General features: G+C 38.5%; 1 protein-coding gene across 7 annotated transcripts in view; it reads left to right on the top strand.

The window, feature by feature from the left end:
* ADD3 (adducin 3) overlaps positions 1 to 24,963 on the top strand; it is a 79,637-nt gene extending 54,674 nt beyond the window's left edge. For all 7 annotated transcript variants that reach the window (XM_087932761.1, XM_087932766.1, XM_087932763.1 and 4 more), the window contains 11 exons: positions 9,847 to 10,049; positions 13,807 to 13,945; positions 14,521 to 14,672; positions 14,809 to 14,889; positions 15,130 to 15,279; positions 16,785 to 16,928; positions 17,014 to 17,112; positions 17,865 to 18,038; positions 21,825 to 22,082; positions 23,279 to 23,398; positions 24,835 to 24,963. In XM_087932761.1, coding sequence (XP_087788887.1) covers positions 9,855 to 10,049; positions 13,807 to 13,945; positions 14,521 to 14,672; positions 14,809 to 14,889; positions 15,130 to 15,279; positions 16,785 to 16,928; positions 17,014 to 17,112; positions 17,865 to 18,038; positions 21,825 to 22,082; positions 23,279 to 23,398; positions 24,835 to 24,948 — 1,626 coding nt within the window. In that variant the 5' untranslated portion in view covers positions 9,847 to 9,854 and the 3' untranslated portion in view covers positions 24,949 to 24,963. The remainder of the gene's footprint in view (positions 1 to 9,846; positions 10,050 to 13,806; positions 13,946 to 14,520; positions 14,673 to 14,808; positions 14,890 to 15,129; positions 15,280 to 16,784; positions 16,929 to 17,013; positions 17,113 to 17,864; positions 18,039 to 21,824; positions 22,083 to 23,278; positions 23,399 to 24,834) is intronic.

The following is a 24,963-nucleotide window of genomic DNA, read 5'->3' as shown; positions in this document are numbered from 1 at the left end:
ACAAAAAGCCCTTTCGGGGATCTAGTAGCCAGGCCTTTCGGCGCTCCAGATAGGCCACAGGACCCAATTCCTATTGGTGGGCGTCTTAAAGCCTTCGCCAACCAGTGGGATGCCTCTACTTCTGACACCTGGGTTAGGGACACCATCAGGTTTGGCCTTGCCCTCGAATTTCAGTCCGCCCCCCTCCGATTTCTTCATGCCATGTCCTCTCTCCAAGAACCGCACTAAGCACAGCCTCATGGACTCAGCCATTCAGCACCTAATTGACATAAGGGCCATTCAACCTGTCCCTCAGTCTCAACAAGGGCAGGGCTTCTACTCCCATTTGTTCATAGTCCCAAAACACTTGAGGGGATGGAGAGCGATACTGGATTTAAAGCGGCTTAACCTCTATCTGGTATATCGCAAGTTCAAGATGAACACATTGCAATCTATCCTGCTGGGAACTAGACAGGGGGACTGGTTGTCATCCATTGATCTCACAGAGGCATACCTTCACATCGCAATCCAGCCTTCCCATTCCAAATTTCTACGTTTTTGTTACAATAACCTCCACTTCCAATACGTGGCACTTCCATTTGGCTTAGCATCCGCCCCCAGAACGTTTACCAAGGTTCTAGCCACACTAGCTGCCCACCTCAGAACCCTCCCTGTGCGCCTCCACTGTTACCTGGACGACATCCTCATCCTATCCCACTCTAAAGATCAAGCAGTAAGGGATACTCAGGTTACTCTAGCCACTCTCCAGGAACATGGGTTTCTTATCAATTGGAAGAAAAGCCAGTTATCCCCTTCCACCAGAATAACCCACCTGGGGACGGTGATTGACACTCTGAAGGGGAAGGTGAGACAGGCTTCAGATAGGCTTCTCAGCATCCAGAAATCTGTTAGAACCATCAGGCGTCTTAGGAAGGCTTCCCTTCTGGAACTATCTCAATTACTGGGGAAAATGATTTCATGTATTTCCATTATTCCCTGGGCCCGTTTACACTCCAGATCCCTCCAGTGGTTCCTGCTTCCATACCAAAGAACCAGATCAAGCAACTCAAAACTCAAGGTCAGGATTCCACCAAAGGTCCTCACGTCCCTCCTTTGGTGGAGCAAATTGTCCATCAACAAGGGCTGCCTCCTCAAGGAGCCCCCAAGGCTCACCGTCACCTGTTCGGATGGGACGCTCATGTTCAGTCCCTCACATCACAGGGCAGATGGTCAGCGACAGAGCAACTATGCAACATAAACTGGCTGGAACTTCACACCGTCCACCTGGCCCTCCGCAGCTTCCTCCCTCAGGTATGTGGCCACCACATCCTCATCCTCACAGACAATATCACGGTCAAAGCCCACATCAACAAACAAGGGGACACACAATCATTGCACTTGATGAGGGAGGCTGAGCGCCTCTGCCGTTGGGCGGAGTCCCACCTCCTTTCCCTCAGGGCCGATCACATCTCGGGACTATCAAACACCCAAGCAGACTGGTTGAGCAGGGCCACCATAGACCAGTCGGAGTGGCGCCTCCACCCATCACTGTTCAGGGAGGCGGCATCCATCTTTGGTCAACCAATAGTGGACCTGTTTGCCTCCCCCCCTCAACGCCCAACTTCCAAGGTTCTTTTCTATTCAAGATTCAATTCTTTTCAAGAATTGGCTCTTCTAGATTTTTGTCCCATGACTTGGAAAAATCTTGGCACACCCTAGATGTGCGTCGGGCCTTGAAGATTTACATCAAATGGACTTCTGAATTCTGCAGAATGGAATCCCTTTTTTGCTCCTTCCAATCTGCCACATTGGGGATAAGATAATTCCATCTACAGTCAGCAGATGGATTAAGTCATGTATACCCAGGGAGTATTTAAGTCGTTCCTTCCCAGAACCCAGGGGTATTATGGCTCATTCCACTCATCGTGCTCTGACAACAGCGGCCCAAGCAACACAGGCTTCAATAGAAGAGGTCCGCAAGGCAGCCACTTGGACATCCCTATCTCCTTTCATCTGACACTATCGTCTGGACGCTTTCACTTCGGCAGATGCTGCGTTTGGCAAAAGAGTTTTGTAAAGAGTTGTTACAGAGCATGGGGACCAGGACCATACTTAAACCCTCCCAAGGACAATCCAGCTTTGGTATGTCTCATTGCCTGACCTATCACAGCCTTACAAGGGAGAATGGGTGTTGTCTTACCTGAACACCATTTCTCCTTGAATGCAAGAAAGGTCAGCCCCACCCTGATGGATTTGGTCCAGGATGTGGGCCAACGGGAGGAGGGGCAAAAACGGTCTCTATCTGTATTTCAGAGGCAGTCCTGTCTGTCATGATGTCTTTGCCGAAAGCTGGGAGGAGCCACCCACAGTGGGCAGAGCTAGGCTAATCAGCCTTTTTGACAGACTCAGTCCAATCAGGTAGGACAAGAGCAACCCATTGCCATTGAGATTGGCCTACCTTGCCTTCAAGGAGAAATGGCATTTAGGTAAGACAACGCCCATTCTCCAGAGTGGTGTTGATAGGATCCAGTAGCTTGGGTTCATTCAGGTCTGCTAGCTCTTTAGACTGAATAGTTTAAACTGAGGACATACCCCCTGCACTCCAACAGTCCCCAGTTTTCTATTCAGTCTGGAGCTCTGCAGACGTGGTTTTTTTGACACTCTGTGCCTTTTCTTCACGACTGTTATTCCATTGAGTTTAGAATTAGCAGCAATCTTTTTCTCTATTTGGTGGCCAGAGTCTTCGGCTACAGTCACTGAGCTTGAAAGTCTCTCTTTGAAGTGTTTTTGTTTTTTTCAAGCCAATTTGCAGATCGGAGACTGACAGGATATGAGAGTGGCGGTGCCTACCTGGCTGCCTGCCCCAGGAGGGAGTGCAACCAACGACAGGGAAAACCACTGCAATTTTTTGCTTAACGAAGCCAACTGCCTTCAAGGAGCCTTGCTCGGTGCTCCTGACAGAGCCAGACCAGTCGGCCAAAGATCAGCTGTGAGGTGCTCCACTAGCTGGCATTGAAGCATGGTTTTATCTGGAGCACCATTTTAAATCGCAACAGCTCGAAGGAGGCCCTCTGGCCTGCCTGCCTCTTAATGAGAGCCAACCCAGGGCAGCTTTTTGACCAGGAGGCTCTTTTCTTCATTTTCAAACAGCTATGGCATCAGGACTGCGGTTTGCAAGAACACAAACCATGAAGGTTTTTGTATATATAAAGTACATTTATTTTTTTCCTTGGCATGGCTGATCACATAGACTGTAATCGTTGCCACCTCTATGCCTTCCCATCCTTGCTTCTATCCAGTTGTCATCAAGAAGCTGATTTTTGAGAAGACAGAAGTGTTGTTCCTGGTGCCCCGCTGGCCCAGACATCCATGGTTTGCAGCCCTGTCACCAGACTGTGGAGGATTCCTCCCAAAAGGATCTCCCTCAGCCAGGGCCCCATCGACCATCCGGAACCTCAGTGGCTCCAATTGGCAGCCTGGCACTTGAGAGGACAATTCTGATGGGATAATTTTTCCTCCCAGGTACTTAACACCATTCAGGCGGCCAGGAGACCATCAACAACGAGAATTTACTATGCAATCTGCAAGGTGTTCTGCCTGTGGTGCGGGAAGAGAGAGATGAACCCTGTTTCAGTGACAGTGGCCCAAGTACTAGAATTTTTGCAGGCGGGGCTGGCTAATACACTTAACACAAAAAAAACTAAAGAACTTATAATTGACTTTAGAAGGAAGAAAGATGTACATTTACCATTGTACATAAATGGAGAGAAGGTAGAGAGGGTTGGTAGTTTTAAATTTCTGGGCACTTATATGTCGGAGGACCTCTCATGGACTATGAATGCTAATATGCCTGTAAAGAAGGCACAGAAGAGACTGCTTCCTAAGAATGCTCAGGAAGATAAATCTATCTCAGTATCTACTTCTGTCTTACTACCGCAGTACCATTGAGAGCGTCCTGACATATGGCATTCTTGTATGGTATGGGAGCAGCTCTGTAGCAGACAAAAAAGCTCTACATAGAATCATTAAAACTGCCCAGAATATCATCGGGTTCCAGCTACCAGCCCTGAAGTTGGAAGTTGCACAACATTCTCAGAGACTCTTCCCATCCTGCTTACAATCTTTATGAACTGTTGCCTTCTGGCAGAAGATACAGAACAATTAAAACTCGGACCACATGGTTTCTGAATAGTTATCGAGAGCTATAATTGCACAACAATGAACTTAAGGACCACCATCAGTGAGCTGTTGGACAGTATTACCTGGTCTGTTGTGTGGATGCTTGTGTGTTTTTAGAGGTGAGGAATTTTGCAGGTAGGGAGGTGTTTGGGGATTGTCATGTGTGTGTGCCTGTTAGGTCTGGTCTGGGTGTTATGTGAATTTCGTTGTATATATAATGTGTATATATGTACAATGACAATAAACAATTCAATTCAATAAGGGCCTGGCTCCCGCAACAATTTGCAGGTATGTAGCAGCCCTTTCAATGGTTTTGACATTTGGAAATCTAGAGTCCCTGGCCCAGCTCTCGGTGGTCCATAGGTTCCTCAGGGGTGCCACTAATCTCAAGTCTCCAGTGGTACATAGGTTTCCCACATGGGACCTCTCCAGGGTGCTTCAGGCTTTTACTAAGGTACCTTTTGAACCGCTGAGGACTGTCAGCCTTTGATTTGTTTCCTTCATCCTTAAGCTCAAGAGTTGATCCTGCCAGACTTCTCCCTAGTACCATCTCATGCCCGGGAGAAGGTCTGGCACACTCTGGATGTAAGGTGGGCCCTCCGTAATATACGGAGCAGACCGCAGCCTTTAGGAAGACAGAGGCCATATTTGTGTCGTTCCAGCTGACTTCTGTGAGCCAGAAAATTACTCCATTGGCAGATAGATTAGAGGTTGCATTGCCAAAGCATATGAGGAGCAGGGCCTAGAAAGACCTGGACGTATAACAGCATACTCCACATGAAGTACAGCAACAACAGCGGCTTCAGCCACACAGGCTTTTGTGGAGATCTGTTGAACGGCGACCTGGTCCATGCCTATGCTTTTTATTTGCCACTATAGACTCAGCACCTTTGCCTCGGCAGAAATAGCTTTTGGTAGACAGGTCTTGCAAAGGGTTCTCCTGACACAACAAACTCAGGACCAGATGGAGACCTGCCCATAGATTATTAGCTTTGGTTGTCCCAAGCTACTGGATCTTATCGACACCACTCTGGAGAAGGGGCATTGGTCTTACCTGAGACGCTCTTTCTCAGAGGGTGGAGATAGAATCCAGGCCCATCCTATGTACTGTCTGGTCTGGAGTACAGGTATGGAAAGGATGGTTATCAGTGATTAACCACTGGCATCACTACAACTTCATCGAAAACTGGGGACCATTGGAGTGCAGGGATTTGTCCTCAGTTTAAACTATTCAGTCTAAAGAGCTAGCAGACAAGAATGAACCCAAGCTACTAGATCCTATCTCCACCCTCTGAGAAGGAGCGCCTCAGGTAAGACCAACGACACGTTTCTTTGCATTGTACAATTAATGTAGTGGGCAAAGTTATTCTGTAAATTTTGGGTCCAGTCTTTACTGACCTTGAACAAATCATATATTTATGAGACGCTAGACTCTGAGTGAATAGCATTAACAGAACTACACATATTTAATGAAATTATTTATACTAAAATTATTTGGTGTAGCTGTTTTAACACTTTTAATGTAAGGAGAAAAAAAGGAGCCAAGACGGAGGGGAAAACTAGACTGGCACAAAGAAATAAACATTCCCAGTGTCCTTACTACAACATTTTGACTTTGAATATGGAAGCTCTTTCCTAAAAGAATTGAAAATTTGCCTCGCGTTCACAGCAGTCCTGTCTGAAACTTTGGACATCATTTTCCTGTATTAGTAATTCCAGCTATGTTGATAGTTGGTTCTACTGGCCTTCAAGATGAGATGCTGTCAAATGAATTCTAGGTGGCAGTATTTTGGTGGAACTTTTGTTTTGATAACACTGTTAACATAGATAACCTGAGTTAAACATTACATGAAGTGGTTAAAGACAAAGAACTCCAAGGGATTGCACCATGAAAAGAATTGTGTAAATAGTCTAGCAATGTCGTTTGAGATAGTTGTTCGTTTAAACTTTTGTAAAATCTGCCAGTTGTTGTGTCTATCACTTCAGTTACTTATCTTAAATATTGAACTTAGACTCTGAATAGTTGTTTATGCTCTCACATTTTAAAGAAGAATAAACATAGCATACAATCAAAGAAATTTTCAAAAATTATATTGAGTATGTAGTTGTACACTTTTGAAAATAATGAGAAAAATATGAGCATTTTTAAAAATACTATATAAGGTGGTATGAAAAAATATATAATTCTTAATGAATCCCATATACCCAGATACCCAATTTACACTTAATGCATTGTTTGTGTTTCTTAACTCTAAATGAAAATTTTCATTTTGCTCCAAAGGGAAGCTTTGTAGAGAATGAAGCAATCTGATCTTGATTGTGTAAAAGAGGCTAGGAACTAAAAGGAAATATTTATACATTGCCAAACTCTTGGCCTCCAAAACTGTCTAACGAAGACCAAATGTATTGTGCATTTTTTTTAATATTGGGTCATAGAAACCATAGAAACAAGCTATTGCTCACAAGAAAAGTTTTTTTAAAGAGTTCCATGAGTACAAATTTATATAAAAATGAAAATAAACAATTACAATAGCCAGCTAAAAGAAAATAGAGAATAACTGCACAGTTGTCTAGCTTTCTCTAATCAGACATTTCAGAATACCACCAAGTTAAAACAAAACATAAATATTTTTTAAATTCTCAGTAAAGCAATGCAGCATATAATGCAATAGGAGATACACACACACACACACACACACACACACATATATATATTCAAATGTAGTCCTATGATTTAATGCGGAATGTAAAGATCAAAGCTCCAGCAGGGTCCTTCCTATTTCAGATATCTTTTCTCTATCCATCTGCTGATGTTGACTTATATCCAAGCCAAGTTAGGAACAGTGAGCATAAGCTATGTCATGACAATCAAAAAAACTGCAACGAACAACCAGCTGTTTCAGGCTGCAGGGATTGCCATTGCCTATTGCTGCCTCCGTGCGCCCTATTTTCAGCCTCCGCATCTAATTTTTTTCCTCCGTGTGCCCAGTTTTTGTCCTCTGCGTGCCCAGTTTTTCAGCCATTCAGAAACCCGCCACCCGGAACAGGCCAAAAATGAGGCGGAGACTGAAAACAGGTTATGGAGACCGAAAATGGGGCACGTGGAGGTGGCAATAGGCTATGGCAATCCCTGCAGCCTGAAACAGCTGATTGTTGGGAGGCCAATCCAACCGAGAATCAGCTGCTTGTGCTAATCAGGCTGTGCTGAAGCTGAAACAGGCTGTTTGCTGCAAAGAGGCAAATTGCTGGGAGGCAGAGGCAGATTTTTTTTTTCTTGTCTTCCTTCCCAAAAAATAGGTACGTCTTTTATTTTGGAGCGTCTTATACTCCAAAAAAAATGTTAATTGATAGCTATGTTATATGCATAAATTTAAGTATCCATGTAAAATAGTAGATAGTTAGGAGGGCATGTTTCATGTAAAGATCTGAACAAAAATGACAAGCACAATACCAGGCATTTTGTTGCCTAAAATAAAGCTAAATTGATGCGCCCCATTGATTATTCTTCAAATAATAGCTGAAGAAGAGTTATTGTAGAATGTTACTTCAGCAATAAATCTTAAATTCTGACTGTGATCTCTCAATATTAATTTCTGAAACAGGAAAGCTGCTTTAGTGGAATGAAACTTTATTAAATCTCATGCAACTTTCAATGGAACTCAAACAATTTGGTTTTCCTGCTGTACTCTCCAATCCAATTTAGATAATACAAAGTTCAGATTTAATGGTTTTTACCCGATCCAAGATATTCTCTTCCTGAAATTTTTGTAAATATACAGGACATGTTCCATAAGTACCAGATGCTTGAATATCTCTCCTGCAATTCAAAAAACAACAGCAAGAACTCCTAAGAATAACTATATTGCTATGATGACCTTTTGTTTGTTTAATTTTGTCTTAATTTGTATCTGTCCTGACATTTATGTTGCTAATGTAACATATCTTATTTTATATCATATTTTTTGATATCTTGTTTTATATTTAAGATATTTTTTAATATTATAAGGTATATTTGAAAGCAAGCTTAAAGCATTTTTGCTATAAGTATAGGAGTTGTTTTGTATAAGTGGGTTTCAAGGACTTTCAAGTAGATATTAAATGTATTTTAATAGATAATGTGTTTTCTCAGTAATGGGAAATTTATCCAAACCTAAATTCTTATCAGTAAAAATATAAACAAGTTCATGGCATGGATTATAAGTAATTGAAAATAAAAAATAAAATATGTTTTGATTTTCCAGTTTTTATAACATAAAAATGTATTTTTTTAACAAATGAGTAAAACCATTGATTTATTTAGTTCAGCAATTTCAACACTACCTGGCAGCAGTTTTCCAGGGCTTCAGGCAGGAAATCAGTAACTTCTTGATGCAGAGCAGATGTGGTTCCTTTGACTTAACCAAGAAAAAATTTCATTTACACTAATTTACAATTGGATATTCCATATTGGTATATTGGAATGTACAGGTACATTGTCTTAAATTTAGTTATTGCTGATATAATCCTAAAATAAAACACAGCAGTAATTTGCAAGTAGTCTGTATTGGTTCTATCATTTAACAGTGGATAGAGGAGATTGCTTCCTTAAAGAATTTAGATTTAATCCTGTCATAACAGAGGCTTTCAGTGCAAGTAAAATGTGATATCACTCAAAAGATTCAATAACTTTTTTTGACACCTTAATGGATTCTTGTCATGCTTTCTTCAGGCTGTATGGAACTATATGACCTTATTGCATGCAAAAGAGTTTGCTATCTAGAAAGTCTGGAAGTTAAAACTAAGCACTTCTTTAGTGCTCTACTATAATTTCCATAAATCACCAGCCAGGGTGTCACTCTAAGGGTAACTATAATATTTGACACACCTTAAAGATTATAGACTGAATGAAAACAGTGGTAAATGTTTATTGAAATAGCAGAAAACAAGAGAAAGAGATAAATTAGACAGGATTGAGTTATGATCTATAACATCATTTTATAGGCTTGTCCCTTCTATTGTCTTGGGGGAGTAGCTTTTGAGTGACAGCTGACAAGGACTATATCTGGCTTTATAATAGGATAGGTTATCTAGATGCAGGAGTACAAGCTTTGCTTCATCCGTTGGAGCTAGTCCTGACCCAACTTTTCTCCATACATTGCAAGAGCAAGAACACTTAGACTTATATACTGCTTTACAGTGCTTTACAGCCCTCTCTAAGTGGTTTAACAAGTCAGCATATTGCCCCCAACATTTTGGGTCCTAATTTTTCCCAAATTGCCCCCAACAATTTGGGTCCTCAGAAGACTGGAAGGCTGAGTCAACCTTGAGCCTGATGGGATTTGAACTGCCAAATTGCAGGCAGCTGGCTGTCAGCAGAAGTAGTCTGCAGTACTGCACTCCAACCACTGTGCCACCGATGCACATAGGATGGAGGATGCTGCCATAATATTAAGTCCCTTCGCATTTTGGAGGGAATTTGAACTGATTCTACCTGCTGTGAATAATTTTAAGCATAAATTGCTATTGATATTGCTAAATTTAGGCAATGTTATCATAAAGGTATAAGTAAATTGTTAGCAATTCTATTTTTTAAGGATATTCTAATGTTACTTTCTGCTCCAGGGATTATATTTATTCATGCATGTAAAGTCAATTAGATTACTTGTTCTTATGTGCTATTAAATTTCTCATGGCTTTTTAATATTCTAGATTAAAGCATGAGTACTGAGATCAGCCAGGGAGTAATCTCAACCCCTCCGCCCTCCAGCATGCCTCACAAAGAGAGATATTTTGACCGCATCAATGAAAATGACCCTGACTACATCCGTGAAAGAAATATGTCTCCTGACCTCAGGCAAGACTTCAACATGATGGAACAAAGAAAGAGAGTCACCCAGATACTGCAAAGTCCTGTGAGTAGGATTCAGAGCAGAGGAAATCCACCACCCCCTCCAAACCTGCATGTTTAAGTGTTCATGAAAAAAAAATATAAAAAGCAAAAGTGGACTGAACAAAGGAGGGAAGACCTCATTGACTATAGGAGAATCTGTGTCACGATTGTAACTTTTCACAAGTGGATTGTTTGTTCAGTATTTGCATAGTTTTCATCTGCAAACAAACAGTCCTTTATCCAGAGTTTGCTCCCTCCCTCCTCTTAAGCAATGCTTCATTAACACTGCACAAAAGTAGCTTTCCAGCTAAGTTTCAATTGATTGCTGCTTAGTCACAAGGAAGAGAAGGAAATCTTTAGACAAATACAAATTGTTGGGACATTTTCTTGCAGAATGGCATTCCACTCATTTGACTTCTATATCAAAAACTCCCTGAAAAGTTGTTACATACTTGTTGGAAGAAAGTAAAATAACATTGAGATTAATAATCCATTTTAATGTGAAGTCCAGATAACACAGATTTTATAGGAGAATATAATTAGCAAATAAATCAATTTTACTGCTTATTTTAATGTTGGTACCCTGAATTTTGCCAAAAATTCTAAGATAGTGAACTGTAAATGTAGTTGCTGGCAGCTTAGCACCCTTATTATAATATATAAATATTTTTCATTTGAATTTTGCGTAAAACAGTTTTAACATAAAGCAGTTTTTTATAGTTAGCTGATTTATATTGCTAGTGAGACCTCGTTTAGGAACAGATAATTATTTAAATAACTAAGCGGTTCAGGTATAATTCTGCTGCCTTTTAATAGTATATGGAGATTCTCAGTTATCCAGGTCATGGTTGCCACAAAGGTGCTTTTTTAAGAGGCATCTGTACTTTCTGGTTTTTCTTTGAAGATGTTTCACTTCTTATCCCAGAAGCTTCTTCAGCTCTGATTTAGATGAGGAGTTGCCTCTTTAAAAAGCACCTTTTGGACATAATAGTAGTTTTGTAAAGTATTTGAAGTTTCTCCAAAAGTTCTTATCCTCTCCTTTTTCCAAATTTTGAATAAAGTAACATTTTAGTAAACTGTATCGATAACTATTATCTTAAACTATTTTGTTCAGCATTTCTGTTCATTACTCCATTATTTGAGTCTTTTCAGTAAATGTTAACAATGCAATATTTCTAACCAGTCTCTTTAGAATAGTTCTATTTCTTATAGAAAGATTATAATATAGGGTACTTTTTAATTCTACTGCCAGTGGAATACATTTTCTGAAATATTCTTTAGATAGAAAAATATGACCAACTGAACCACAGTATCATTCATGTAAAGGTGCACTTTACAGGAACCTGAAAATCCAGAAAACCCCAGCATAAGTTGTAGCTACCTTACCATGAAGGGAAGAAAAATTATAATTGTCCTAAAAAATAATCTGCTTCACTATAAATTTAGACATCTCTCTTCCCCAACCTCTCTCTGTGTGAAAGAGAGAGAGAGAGAGAGAGAGAGAGAGAGAGAGAGAATCCAAAGCAGTTTATGCTTTCTTGTTGTTGTCCAGAAAAATAAAAATTGCTAACATTAAACAGAAGAATAAAACAAGCAGCATTCTGGATAGTGAGATTATGTGTTGTTCTCTCAGGCCCGTGTTGGGAAATACTTAGATGTGTTTGTCCAGTTAGATTAAATCACTTAGTTTGATAAGTGAAAAAATTGTGCCCTGTCAGACCTAACATTCTCAGAATTCCTGATAGCATATACAGCAGAAAGACAGCAGATGACAAGGAGAAAAAAAAATCAGAATAATCAAAGACACTGATCTCAGGACTTGAGAAGTAATGCTTTATAGTATGCTTAGGCTCAACATATATCTGTCAGCGGATACATGGCTCATGTAGCCCTACATATTGCATTATCTCATTTTAAAGGAGGATTTGTTACAATTTTAAACAATTCAGTTTTATTCATGCCACCTTAATACATGTGTCACTGAAACAGGATCATGATGGATGGGAGGTTGGCTTCTTTAATACTAATTTTTACTTAATAAGTAAAGAATAGAGGGGTATATGAGTACAGGCCCACCAAAATACTCTAGCAGTAGGTTCTCAGTTGAGCACATTTCAGTGGATGAAAACTCAAAGCAACTGCTTTTAGCATAGGAAACTATGCAAGAAATAATTGTTGACAGTGCTCACATTGAGATCTTTGTTTAATGTATTCTGGTGATTTTTACCGAAAGAAGAAACAAAACTTTGGTGTGAATTCCAATTATTCACTGCAGTCTGCACCTGGAGATACATAAAGAGTAAACATATTCCTGCCCTCCTTTTCCCCAGATTACAAACTAGTGCTACAAAACTACTGCTTTTACTGTCATTGCTAAGCTAAATAAAAGCCATAAAGCCTGCATTTAAATTAATAAAACTATTATTGCAATAGCAAAAAATACATGACACCATATTGTGTTATAAAGGGAATTGAAAGACCTCCCTAAATCAGGACTGACAAAATCGTGAGCAGGATATGTCACGGGCTGGCCACGCCCATGCCCGGTTTAGTGAAGGGGGGAAAGTCCTAATATGTCATGTGATGCTGCCATGATGACACAAGTTTGATACCCCTGATCTAAATGTACACTAAAGCTCAGTATCGACACAAAGGCTACACATAAAGCTCAAGCAGTCAACCCAGGAAACAATATTTACATTTTAAATACATTCTGAAAGTTTTAATATTAACATGACACAAGAACCAGTGCTAAACTAACTGATATTCCCTAAGCAAGTGAAGGATTTACTGTTTCAATGAGTTTTGTATGTTTAGTGATTGCAGGTGTGCATGTGCGTGCACTGTCTTTTTAATTTAATGTTTGGTGCTAGGATTAGGCACTTTTGTATGCCATCACAGTTCTCTAGATTGGGGCAATAAATAAACACACAGGGTAGAAAACAAACTTTATATTAATTAGTTAAGCTATGGGGGGTAAACTCAACTGTGCATCCTGCCATGCTGTTGTAGTCTCTTGTTGAGATTTACATTTAATTGGTCAATTATAACAAAAGGAAACCAGCACACACAGAACTCATATAAGTACATAGTAAAGTTATAGAAACTGATGTCTTTCAAAGTAAAGTATCATGTGCGTACATCAGTGTGATCTGTCAGCTTTGGAAGCCATATTGGCACCAGAAGCTTCCACACTGCCACATTTAGCTAGAACACTGACACGATTAACAACATAGATGTAGAAACCCAGTAGTTCAGAGATACTTTTGCACTCAGAATGGGACAGTTTGCCATAGCCAACTCACTGCAGCCAACTTCCTGTGGCCAACTCACTATGACCAACTCGCCATGGACAACTCATTGTGGAACAATTTAACAATTCAATTTAATTATTGAAAGTAAATAAATTATTTTAATTTTTATCATTCACATTTCATTTTGTCCCTCCTTTTTCATCCTTTATTTAATGATTCTATTCCACCATTTCTTTGATATTAATGTAACTCTTGTCCCTTACCAAGTTGTCCTGCAGCAAGTTGGCCATGGTGAATTGGCCATAGTGAATTGTTACAGACCCGTTCTATAACTATATTCAAGGTCTTTCTTAATATAATTCCACACTTCAGCATAGTTATTCTGAAACAATTCATATTAGTGTAATCCCTATATACTTAACCTTCTTAGTTTAAAACCAGTATTTTTCATCAAAAATTCTTGGTGTTGTATATTGTATGTAGCCATTGTGTGTTATAATAGATAGTATTTTAAATATCTTACAGGCTTTTCGGGAGGATCTGGAATCTCTTATTCAAGAGCAGATGAAGAAAGGAAATAATCCAACTGGACTGCTTGCCCTACAGCAGATTGCAGACTACATAATGGCAAGTTCTTTTGCAGGATTTTCTTCATCACCTCTAAGTAAGTAAAAGTGTTACAGTAAAATAAATGGGTAAAAAATTGTCTTTCTTATTTAGAGATCTTCTATCAAGTTATTCCTTGTCCCTGAAGTAATTTATGGGTACTATATAGCAACTTGGTAAAGTCACTACAAATTTCCTTTGGCCCTTTGCAATTTTGTTATTTTTAATATAGAGAGAAAAAATATGAAAAGAGTTGATGTTCTGTATATAACAAATATCCCTAATGCTGCTGTTTTATTACTTAACGGCATTAGTTTAAAAGTTGAAATAACATTTGGTTCCACGTTGATAACTTTTTTATTGTAATGAATAACTGTTTGCTTTTTTTTTTTAAGCATATGGCATATATAGCCAGGGACTTGAAATTCAAATGATGTTTGAAAGCACTTTCTGACTTCAGAGTTCCTTTTTTCCCACCACAATTAGAAAACTAGCATTATTCAGATATTGATATAATATTGAGCAGTTGAAAGTTTAGTTGGAAAGAAATTGAAAGGTGAACCATTGTACTTTTGTGTAATCATGTTTTTAGGAAGAAAGTTTTTTCAGTTATTTTTATCAATATCATTTTAGGCTCTGGACTGATAACACCTATTAATGATCTACCTGGGATAGATACTACTACATTTGGTAAAGGGGAAAAACTTATTCGTTGTAAATTAGCCAGTTTGTACAGGATTACAGACTTATTTGGATGGGCACACTTGGCCAATTCATACATCACAGTGAGTATCCTGAAGTTAACATAATCAATCATTTCTGCCACATTGAAATATGTTCCAAAGTTCTTATCTTTATGAACAGTATTTGTTATATTAAATATACAAACATCACTATAATTTTCTTTCTCTTCATTTCTAGGTAAGAGTAAGCAAAGAACAAGATCATATTCTTATCATTCCAGAAGGTCTTTCATTTTCTGAAGCGTCTGCTTCCAATTTGGTACGTACTTGACCAAATTGATATTTTTGTAATGATTTTAATTCTATTCAGGTTTTTCTTATTTTTAAAAATCTACCCATCTATATTCATGTAAATCCTTGATGGAACTCTTCCAAATTGTTGTTCTTTCCCACTATCCTACTTGATATATTCTAAAGCTTATGCCTTAGCGACTGGCAATGACAATTGAAATGTATTAGGAAGAGTTTTACTTTATTGTGTCCCTCAACTTTTGTTTAGGTAAAAGTAAATATTATAGGAGATGTAGTTGACCAAGGAAGTACCAATCTGAGAATTGACACTGCAGGATTCAGTCCTCATGCAGCAATTTATTCAATGCGCCCAGATGTCCGATGTGTGATCCATATACACACTCCAGCAACAGCAGCAGTAAGTCTCTTGCCACTTAGTAGGAACGTCATGATGACTCACTATTCGTCAAAACTTGTCTCTTTTATTATGTTCAAGCCTGGATTGTCTTGCATTGTAAAGTTGTGTAAAAGTTGGATTCAAGTCTCAATACCTTTGCTTTTAAAAGATTAGTTAAGATACATCTCTTTAACTAAGCTTTTAATTGTTAACTATTTTTAGTATTTGCAGTTTTTTCATGCTTTCATTGTTACTGTTATTATTAGTGTATTACCAGAGAGCAGTTTAGTCTAATTGTTAAGGCATCAGGCTAGAAACCAGGAAACAATGAGTCCTAGTCCCACTGTAGTCATGAAAGCTGGCTGGGAGACTTGAACTTGCCACACTTCTTTAGCCCAACTTACCTCACAGGGTTGTTGTTGTGGGGAAATGGGCCTAGGAAAGATGATTAGATATGCTTGCTGCCTTGAATTATTTATAAAAGTAATAAAGGTAGGACTTTGAAAACTCTCAAATAGATCAATGGATTATGGTGGAATATAAATTGAATATAAATTGATTGAACAGGTGGATAGTATGGTATATTGAATGGGTATGATGGGATGGAATGGACAGGACTGAACATATAGACAAATAGGCATCATTGGACTGTTATTCAAAATCTTTACTAGACCATCTGCTTTGTATTGTTTATATTGTTTACAGTCATGAAATTATCTAATAAAGGAGTATATTTGTAGTTCAGAATGAGGGGTTTTAAACTTTAATTAAGCTATTTGTTTTTAGTTTTTCATATTCCTCAGTCATATGTCAAACAATTTATACAACACTATAGAGCAGGGGTGTCAAACTCAAGGCCTGCAGACCGGATATGGTCCGCGGGGTGCTTAAATCCGACCCCCTGGAAATATCAAAGGACTAGCCTGTGGTGCCTCTGGCAGCTTAAATGGGCTGCTTGCAGGTCCCCTGCAGCTTGTTTCCACCCTCCATGGCTTCCTGCAGAACTCTGCTAGCCGAAAATGGGCTGAAAACTGGCCAAAAATATGGTCAAAAATGGGCCTAAAAACAGCCGGCAGAGTGCTGCAGGAGGCCATGAAGGGTGAAAATGAAGTGCAGGGGGACACACACGAACGCCCATGTCAATTTTGGCTGACAGGGTGCTGCACGAGCCATCCATTCTGCACCCCACTGCCCCCCTCCCCCCCGGTCTGCAGAGGAGAACTACGATGCTTATCTGGCCCTCAAAGAAATCCAGTTTGACACCCCTGCTAGAGAGACAAAAACTACTATAAAACATAACTCCAGACCTTGGTATATTTTAGAAATTGAAGATTGGAGTTATTCCTGTATGGCAGTCATTGATAGAAAATCCTCTATAGATGCTCTTAATTCATTGGGTGGGATTGAAAGGAGTTGTAGAATACTTGAAGGATATCATTGCACACTTCATATTGGCAAATATAAATATTTGTATGTCCATATTTTCAAATTTCTCCTGCCATAGAAATCTCAAATGTTTCAAACAGGTTTCTTCCATGAAGTGTGGAATACTTCCCATTTCTCAGGAGGCTCTGATTTTAGGAGATGTTGCATACTATGATTATCATGGATCTTTGGATGACCAGGAAGAAAGAATTGATCTTCAGAAAGTTCTTGGACCAAGCTGTAAGGTATTTCATTCTAATGGTGTTTTGCTTTTGAAAATTTCTACTACTTATGCAGTTTCTACGAGTTACAAGTATCTCTGTTTCTTAGGTATTGGTCTTGAGAAATCATGGAGTAGTAGCACTGGGAGAAACATTAGAAGAGGCCTTTCACTACATCTACAATGTGCAGTTAGCCTGTGAAATACAGGTAAGAAGCAAACCACTTTAAATAGTTTAAAATACTATATTTAAAAAGTATAAGCAGATAATGTGTGTTTTTAATGGAGTCCTTGATATTACCGTGTTTCTCATATAATAAGGGCGGGTCTTTTTTTTTTTTTTTGAGCCCCCCAAAAATGGCTAGGCCGTCTTTTCAGGGGTGACTTAATTCCCCCCCCCCTTGCATCTTCGGGCGGGCAGCGACGGCTTGGATGTTGACCTCGGCGTTGGTGGGGCACTTCGTATCGGGGTCAACGCAGGCAGCACCATATCCAGGTGTGCAACAAAAGTACTTCCTAACGGCAAGCCCCCCCACCATTCCCCCCATTTTGCATGTTTTAATATAGGCCTTAATTTGGGGGGAGGGGCTTAATTTCATTTCATGCCTATAAAACATGCTGGGACTTCCTATTGGGGGAGGCCGTATTATTGGAGAAACAGGGTAGGACCAATATTAGGACATAGGAAATTTGTGGCAATAAAGGAAAACTATTTGCAGTATTATATTTGTAATTTATAAATACAAACAGTATATTAAACAATGGAATATAATGGAATTATTATATTATTATTAAGAGACAGGTATAACATAGGCCTTAATTAAGTATTTAGTTGATACCTTTTGTATAAGTTGGATAGCATATCTTTTCCATGCTATTATACGTAGAAGAATGCTAAGTTATGTTTTGATTATGGAAAATTCATGAATTCTCTATATTTACTATGTCATTTATATTACAGGTACATGCCTTAGCTGCTGGTGGCATAGACAATCTTCTTATCCTAGATTTACAGAAATATAAACCTTTCACACATCAGGTAGCTGCAGCGGCCGGCTTAAGTATGGGCTCTCAGTTCAAGTGGAAAGTTGGCGAGCTAGAGTTTGAAGCACTGATGAGGATGTTAGATAACCTGGTATGTGTAAAAAGACTGATTTCTGGGTTCTCAAATAACTCTTGGAATAAGTGCATCCAGCCAAACCACACATCAAATATTCAAATCCAAGGCCTATGAGAATAGCCAAGTTCTCCTTTTTTTAAAAAAAAACATCCTTTGGGAACATTATCAGAATGGAAACTACATAAATCCTGAGATGGGGTGAGTAGTTGGCAGTTATCATTCCAGAGTGCAGGTAGTGTATCAAAAAATATCTGCTTTCAGGGAACTTGAAGCGCAACAATTCTGTCCCATGTTTCTAAATGGATGGAAACCATGGAAGATAGATGATTCCTCAAATAATTTGGCCCCAATACTGTGAAGCAATTTATAGGTGATAACCATGCCTTCCTTTTAAGTGCAAAAGTCACTGGATTATGATCTAAAAAGCTCTTTTGCAATATCTCCACCATGTAAACACTGGCAGCTAAATTCTTAGAAATCCAGAATTTATCAATTCTTTAAAAATGCATTCTGTTTTTATAAAAGTAGGTAACTTTTCTATTTTTCTATCTCCATGAATATACAACCTGTAGATTGCCATTGTATTTTTAAATTTTTTGAACAGTTTTCATTGTGTTTTCTTAATATCTTTTTCAGTGATACTTATTTTTTTGTGGGCAAATCATTACATTCTAATCTGTTATGCACCAATTTTTATATAATATATCCATATCCATTAATTTATCCAAAACTCCTTTATAAAATTCTGTTTTATCTTAATTTCAGGTATAAATTCCTAGCCTCATGTAAATTAGCATCTACCCCAACATACCTACCATAGTCATTAGTCAATATCACTGTTCATAATTGAGGATTTATATACTAAACAGCTCCATTTATCTTTCATTCTTAATAAAAGAGAAACTTGTCGAAATTGATATACAGTTGTGCTCATAAGTTTACATACCCTGGCAGAATTCTTGGTCATTTTTTCAGAGAATATGAATGATAACACAAAAACTTTTCTTTTACTCATGGTTAGTGGTTGGCTGAAGCCATTTATCAATCAACTGTGTTCACTCTTTTTAAATCATAATGACAACATAAACTATCCAAATGACCCTGATCAAAAGTTTACACACCCCAGTTCTTAATATGTGTATTTAACATCAGTGACAGCTTAAAGTCTTTTGTGTTACGTGTGGATGAGGCTCTTTTATCTTCTCAGATGGTAAAGTTGTCGATTCTTCCTGGCAAAACGCCTCCAGTTCCTGTAAATTCTTGGGCTGTCTTGCATGAACTGAACAATTGAGATCTTTCTAGCATGGTTCAATGATATTGAGGTTGGGAGACTGAGATGACCACTCCAGAACCTTCATTTTATTCTGCTGTAGCCAATGACAGGCTGACTCGGCCTTGTGTTTAGAATCATTGTCATGTTGGGATGTACGTCACATGTGCAGCATCTGGGCTGATGAATGCAAATTTTCCTCCAGTATCTTTTGATAACATACTGCATTCATCTTGCTATCAATTCTGACCAAATTTCCTGTGCCTTTGTAGCTCACACATCCCCAAAACATCAGCGATCCACCTCCATGTTTCACAGTAGGAATGGCATAATTTTCATCATAGGCCTTGTTGACTCCTCTCCAAATATAGTGTTTATGGTTGTGGCCAAAAAGCTCAATTTTGGTCTCATCACTCCAAATGACTTTGTGCCAGAAGGTTTGAGGCTTGTCTCTGTTTGGTGTATTATAAGCAGGATACTTTGCATTTGCATAATAATAGTTTTCTTCTGACAACTCGACCTTGCAGCCCATCTTTCTTCCAGTGCCTCCTCATTGTGCGTCTTGAAACAGGCACCCCACATGTTTTCAGAGAGTTCTGTATTTCACCTGAAGTTATTTGTGAGTTTTTCTTTGCATCCCGAACAATTTTCTTGGCAGTTGTGGCTGAAATTTTAGTTGGTCTACCTGACTGTGGTTTGGTTTCAACAGAACCCCTAATTTTCCACTTTTTGATTAGTATTTGAACACTGCTGATTGGCGTTCTCAATTCCTTGGATATCTTTTTATACCCCTTTCCTGTTTTATACAGTTCAACTACTTTTTCCCGCAGATCCTTTGACAATTCTTTTGCTTTCTCCATGACGCAGAAGCCAGAAATGTCAGTGCAGCACTGGATGAAAGATGCAAGGGTCTGTCAGGAGTCCAGAAACTCATTGACTTTTATACACACACACTAATTACAAGCAAACACATCACAGATGAGGATGGTTACCTTTAATAGCCATTCAAATCCCTTTGTGCCAACCTGTGTGCATGTTATCAGGCCAAAATCACCAGGGTATATAAACTTTTGATCAAGCTTGTTTGAGTAGTTTCTGATGTCATTATGATTTAAAAAGAGTAAACACAGTTGATTGATAATAAATGGCTTCAGCCATACACTAACCATGAGTGAAAGAAAAGTTTTTGTGTTATCATTCATATTCTCTGAAAAATGGCCAAGAAATCATAAATTCTGCCAGGGTATGTAAATTTATGAGCACAACTGTAAATAAAATATTTTTAATTTTTCTTCTAATATGTATTTCTTCTAAACAAACAATAAACAAATTGTTTTAGTTTTTCAAATAATGAAATAATTTTCTATTTTCAGGAGCATTTGCTCCATTCATATTCCATCTTAGGCTTTTAAATTTCATCCTTTCAAGAGCTGGTCCATATAAAAAGAACTGTTTCTAAAATTTATCTTTCTATTATTTTTCTTCCTTAGTCAATTTCCACTCATCCTACGTACGTGATGGCAAACCTATGCCATGCGTGCTGGAAGTGGCAAGTAGAGCCATCTCTCCAGGCACGCCATCCTTCGCCCGTTACTCTTCTGGGTTTTGCCACATGCATGCGTGCCAGTCAGCTAGTCTTCACTCATGCAGGAGCACCAGAAACCAGAAGACCAGCTCTCCAGAGAGTATGTGCATGCCAACCAGCTGGTCTTTGTGCATACATACATGTTAGAAACCACGCTGGGAAGCTAAGCTTCTGGTTTCCAGCATTCCCACGCACCTGCATCAGGGAACTGCTCTTCTGGTTTCTGGCACATGCGCACAGTCCTGTTTCAACACTCAGTGCCTAAAAGGTTAGCCACCACTCTCCTAGATAGTTTTCCCATCTCCTTGCTGTTACTTTTCTTTGCTCGACTCTTATTTCAGATCATTTCATCAATCCTATCTCGCTTCCAAGTTCACCATTGGGTTCTTACAGTCTACTTAAGAATAACTTTGATTTTCTTTCATTATTCCCACCACCCCAATATGATAAGGAAAATTGCTTGGCTAGGAAAGAATGGAGTTCAAACTACTCTTTGTCTTTTCCATTTATTTTTGGCTAATGTTGATAATGACATTCCTGGAGAAAAAAAAGGAAGATTGGTTGACTGGAAGCAGTATCATTTCTGTATGTAAACATGAGATAAACTGTATTTAAATGTTCGTGTTTAATTTATTCACTTTATTTAGGTTATTTTTTATGCACAACTTCAAAGTGTGTAATGACGTGGGAATGACCTTGGGAAATAGAAAAAAGAACTACAGCCTAAACAATGGGTCTGATAAACAAACTGTCCTAGGAGAAATGAGTGGGGATTCTTTCTAGTTGGGAGAGGGAAAGTAACAAACTGGAAAAGTGCTTTCAGTCTTGCAAGATTCTGTTACTGTAATAAAGGTACTGTTAGTAATTATGTTGCTGCTAGGATTACCTCAAAGGGCTGACAAGAATGTATTTCCTACAATTTTACGAGAGCATTTTCTTCCCACAGGGCTACAGAACAGGCTATGCTTATCGTCAGCCCTTAGTGAGGGAGAAACCCCGACACAAGAGTGATGTTGAAATCCCAGCCACAGTGACAGCATTTTCCTTTGATGATGATTCAATCCCAATTTCCCCTCTGAAATTCCTAGCACAAAAACAGCAGCGGGAGAAGACAAGGTGGCTGAACTCACCAAATACGTATTTGAAAGTGGATGTTCCTGAAGAATCTCGGAATGGAGAAACAAGCCCCAGGACCAAAACAACAGTAGGTAGCACTTATCCAGAGAATTGAAATAGTGTTCCTACCTATATGAGTCTAGGTAGATTCCTAACTGAAGGCCAGAGTACCTCTGAGCAATAAATATTATTTTAAGGTGAAAGATATAGGGCAAGTCTTGATTCCTGGTGACTTACTGGACATTTCCTTACATCTTCCCCACAACAGTATAGAAGAGGTTAGCCATTGCTTTCTAGGTAACAGCCTTTTTATGTCCTGAAGGTCTCCCATCTGAATACTAACTACATCTGGCCCTGCTTAATATTGTGAGTTCATTCAACATCAACTAGGTGTGGCCAACTTGCTGGACAGTTTTGAAATACGAGGAACCAGGGATCTGTCTTGGTATAAGGCAGTTTCTTGTATTTGTTATCTTGCCTTCTTAGAGAACTATTGGTGTGTAATGCAACTATAAATCACCTCAGGACTGAGCTCCTATACAAACAACTGGGCATATGGGCAAGAAAGAAAGAATTTCGTGCAAACCACTGTACCTCTAAATACCACTGAACTAAGTGATTGTCCTTTGTTCAGGGATAAACAAGTATTCAATAATTTCTGCATATTTTTTATTCAAAATTTTTAATACAAAGGATATTTTTATGCCCTACTGCCCTGGTTCTGTACTTTTTCAGTATTGTACAGAGAAATAAATAAAAATATGCTTTATACAGATCAGTTGTAATGCAATGGAAGTATATGATTAGCTCCACCTAGTGGTGGTTGAACAATTCGCCCATTTTCATTTTTGTATTTTTTAATTGTGTCTTAAAGTACTGCTTTAAGGAAACAACAAAATTAAGAAGACAGCTATTTAAGGAATGAATTAATAAGTGTACATTTTAGTTTCTCATAAAGAACTGTTCCTGCTTACGTATTATACAAAGCAACCATATTATTTTAATATCCTAAATTAAATATTTTACAGATGATTAGAATTACCCAAAATAATGCTTAAGAAACTTAAGAAAATGCTTATTGATAAAATACTATATGTGCCATCACACTAACCATTTAAGTTTTGGGGTTGAGATTTATTTTACTTTTACGTTTTTTTACTTTTTTCTTTTTTTAAATAACAAGTTCATTGCTCAGAAATCTCCATGCTTTCTCCAGACATTAAACTGCACTCATTTCCTATTCCTATTTTCCTAAAATCTTCTCTTTTTTTCCCCTTTTTCCAGTGGATAAAAGCTGAAGATTCCACTAAGATTAGTGGAGGAACTCCAATAAAAATTGAAGATCCAAATCAATTTGTTCCTCTGAATACAAATCCAAGTGATGTGTTGGAAAAGAGAAATAAGGTGTGTTTTGTTTCTTGACCACATTTACTTCTTAATAAGTTGCTACATAGACTTGTTAAATTATCCCGTTTGCCTAGTATTAAATTTTACTACTGGTAGTGCTTCAAAGGTAGCTTGGAGGGCAAGCAGAATACTGTCAGCTCTAAGGCCATATTGAAGCATCTTCACGGTTGCCACAGCAAAGTTGGGTGAAGCTGTGGGAACAGGAGGGGGTAGATAGAGATAGCTAGGGATGTGTAGCCAAAATAAAATTCTTTCTCCTGGGAACCAAGGACGTTCTCATCAGGTGCTGGGAAGGCATGGACTGAAACCAACTGGAGCTGGGACTGTGACCTGATTGGACCATGTAACGGATATGTGACCAGGGACTTTGGGTTTTAGTTTGGGTGGTGAAGTCTGGTTTTCACCAGCTGTGCCAATATGACATTCCTAATAAATTAATACTTTGAGGAAACTCAAGGCCTCAGATTGCGTTGGACTTACTTGGAACCCTGACAAATACTCCATATTACTGCTCTGGGAACCCCTTTTGCTTTGAATTTCTATGCTTCAAGAAAATATAATTGTATATATAATTGTAATGTTACTCCCTTTTGTTCTGATTTAATAATATGATGTTTTTGAAGCTTCCTTTGATTTTCAAAGAACAAGCCAAGTAGTTTGCACAAGAGAAAGTCTGTCATGGTAGCACATTTCTGTTTTGGTTGTTTTTTTTTTTTTGGTTCGGTATAGTTAATATAGTTTAGAGTAGCAGTGAGAAATAACTTTTTAAAAAAATTATAAGTGCAAATTGCTGGCTGCTTTTTCTAATGCTTTTTTTGACGTTCATCAAATTCAAGATCCACCCTTGATTGTTCTGCCAAAAACATGATGTTTCACGCAGAGGGTCTGAGAGTGTTTTGTTCAACATCTGGTAGTAATAAAAGAGCTATACTACTATTCCAAAATTGTTGACTGAGTTCAAAAGAGGTTGCTCTCATACTTTGAAAGGATATCATCCAGATATTAACTTAGACTTTTATCAAGTTTAGATATGCAGGTTTCTCTGGCAAATAAGTTCTATTTGAATTACTTTTTGTGATCAGGGGAATTATAACAGTACTTTTATTCCTAAAATATTTTGTCCAGATTCAAAAATTTTCTGTTACCAACAGAAGACAATTTTGTAGTTCTCAAAGGAGAATAGTTAATGGCAAATTGCAGCCGTACAAGAACTTATGGCTAAACATGGTCAAACTGAAAATATCTACTTAATGATGGCAGAAGCTCTGGAGAAAAGAAATGCAGGAATGATCATTCATTACCACAGAAGTATTGGGAATTTAAATAGATGGAAAGAAAGCCTCATGATATCGAATTTAAAAAGTAATTTCTTAGGAATACAGAAAGCCTTCTGTTGAGACTGGGTATTTAAAAACTTTCGTTTTAATCTCCAGATCCGAGAACAAAATCGATATGATTTAAAGACTGCAGGTCCACAATCTCAATTGCTTGCTGGAATTGTAGTGGATAAAAAACCAACTGTAAGTGTGTCTATTGTTGGGATTTAAAAATACGTTGTTTAA

The sequence above is a fragment of the Pseudonaja textilis genome, chromosome 4 (assembly GCF_049901715.1).
Source record: "Pseudonaja textilis isolate UNSWEBS1 chromosome 4, rPseTex1.2, whole genome shotgun sequence".
Classification (NCBI taxonomy): domain Eukaryota; kingdom Metazoa; phylum Chordata; class Lepidosauria; order Squamata; family Elapidae; genus Pseudonaja; species Pseudonaja textilis.
The sequence above is the reverse complement of the archived record's forward strand: the minus strand, read 5'-3'. Positions and strand labels throughout refer to the sequence as shown.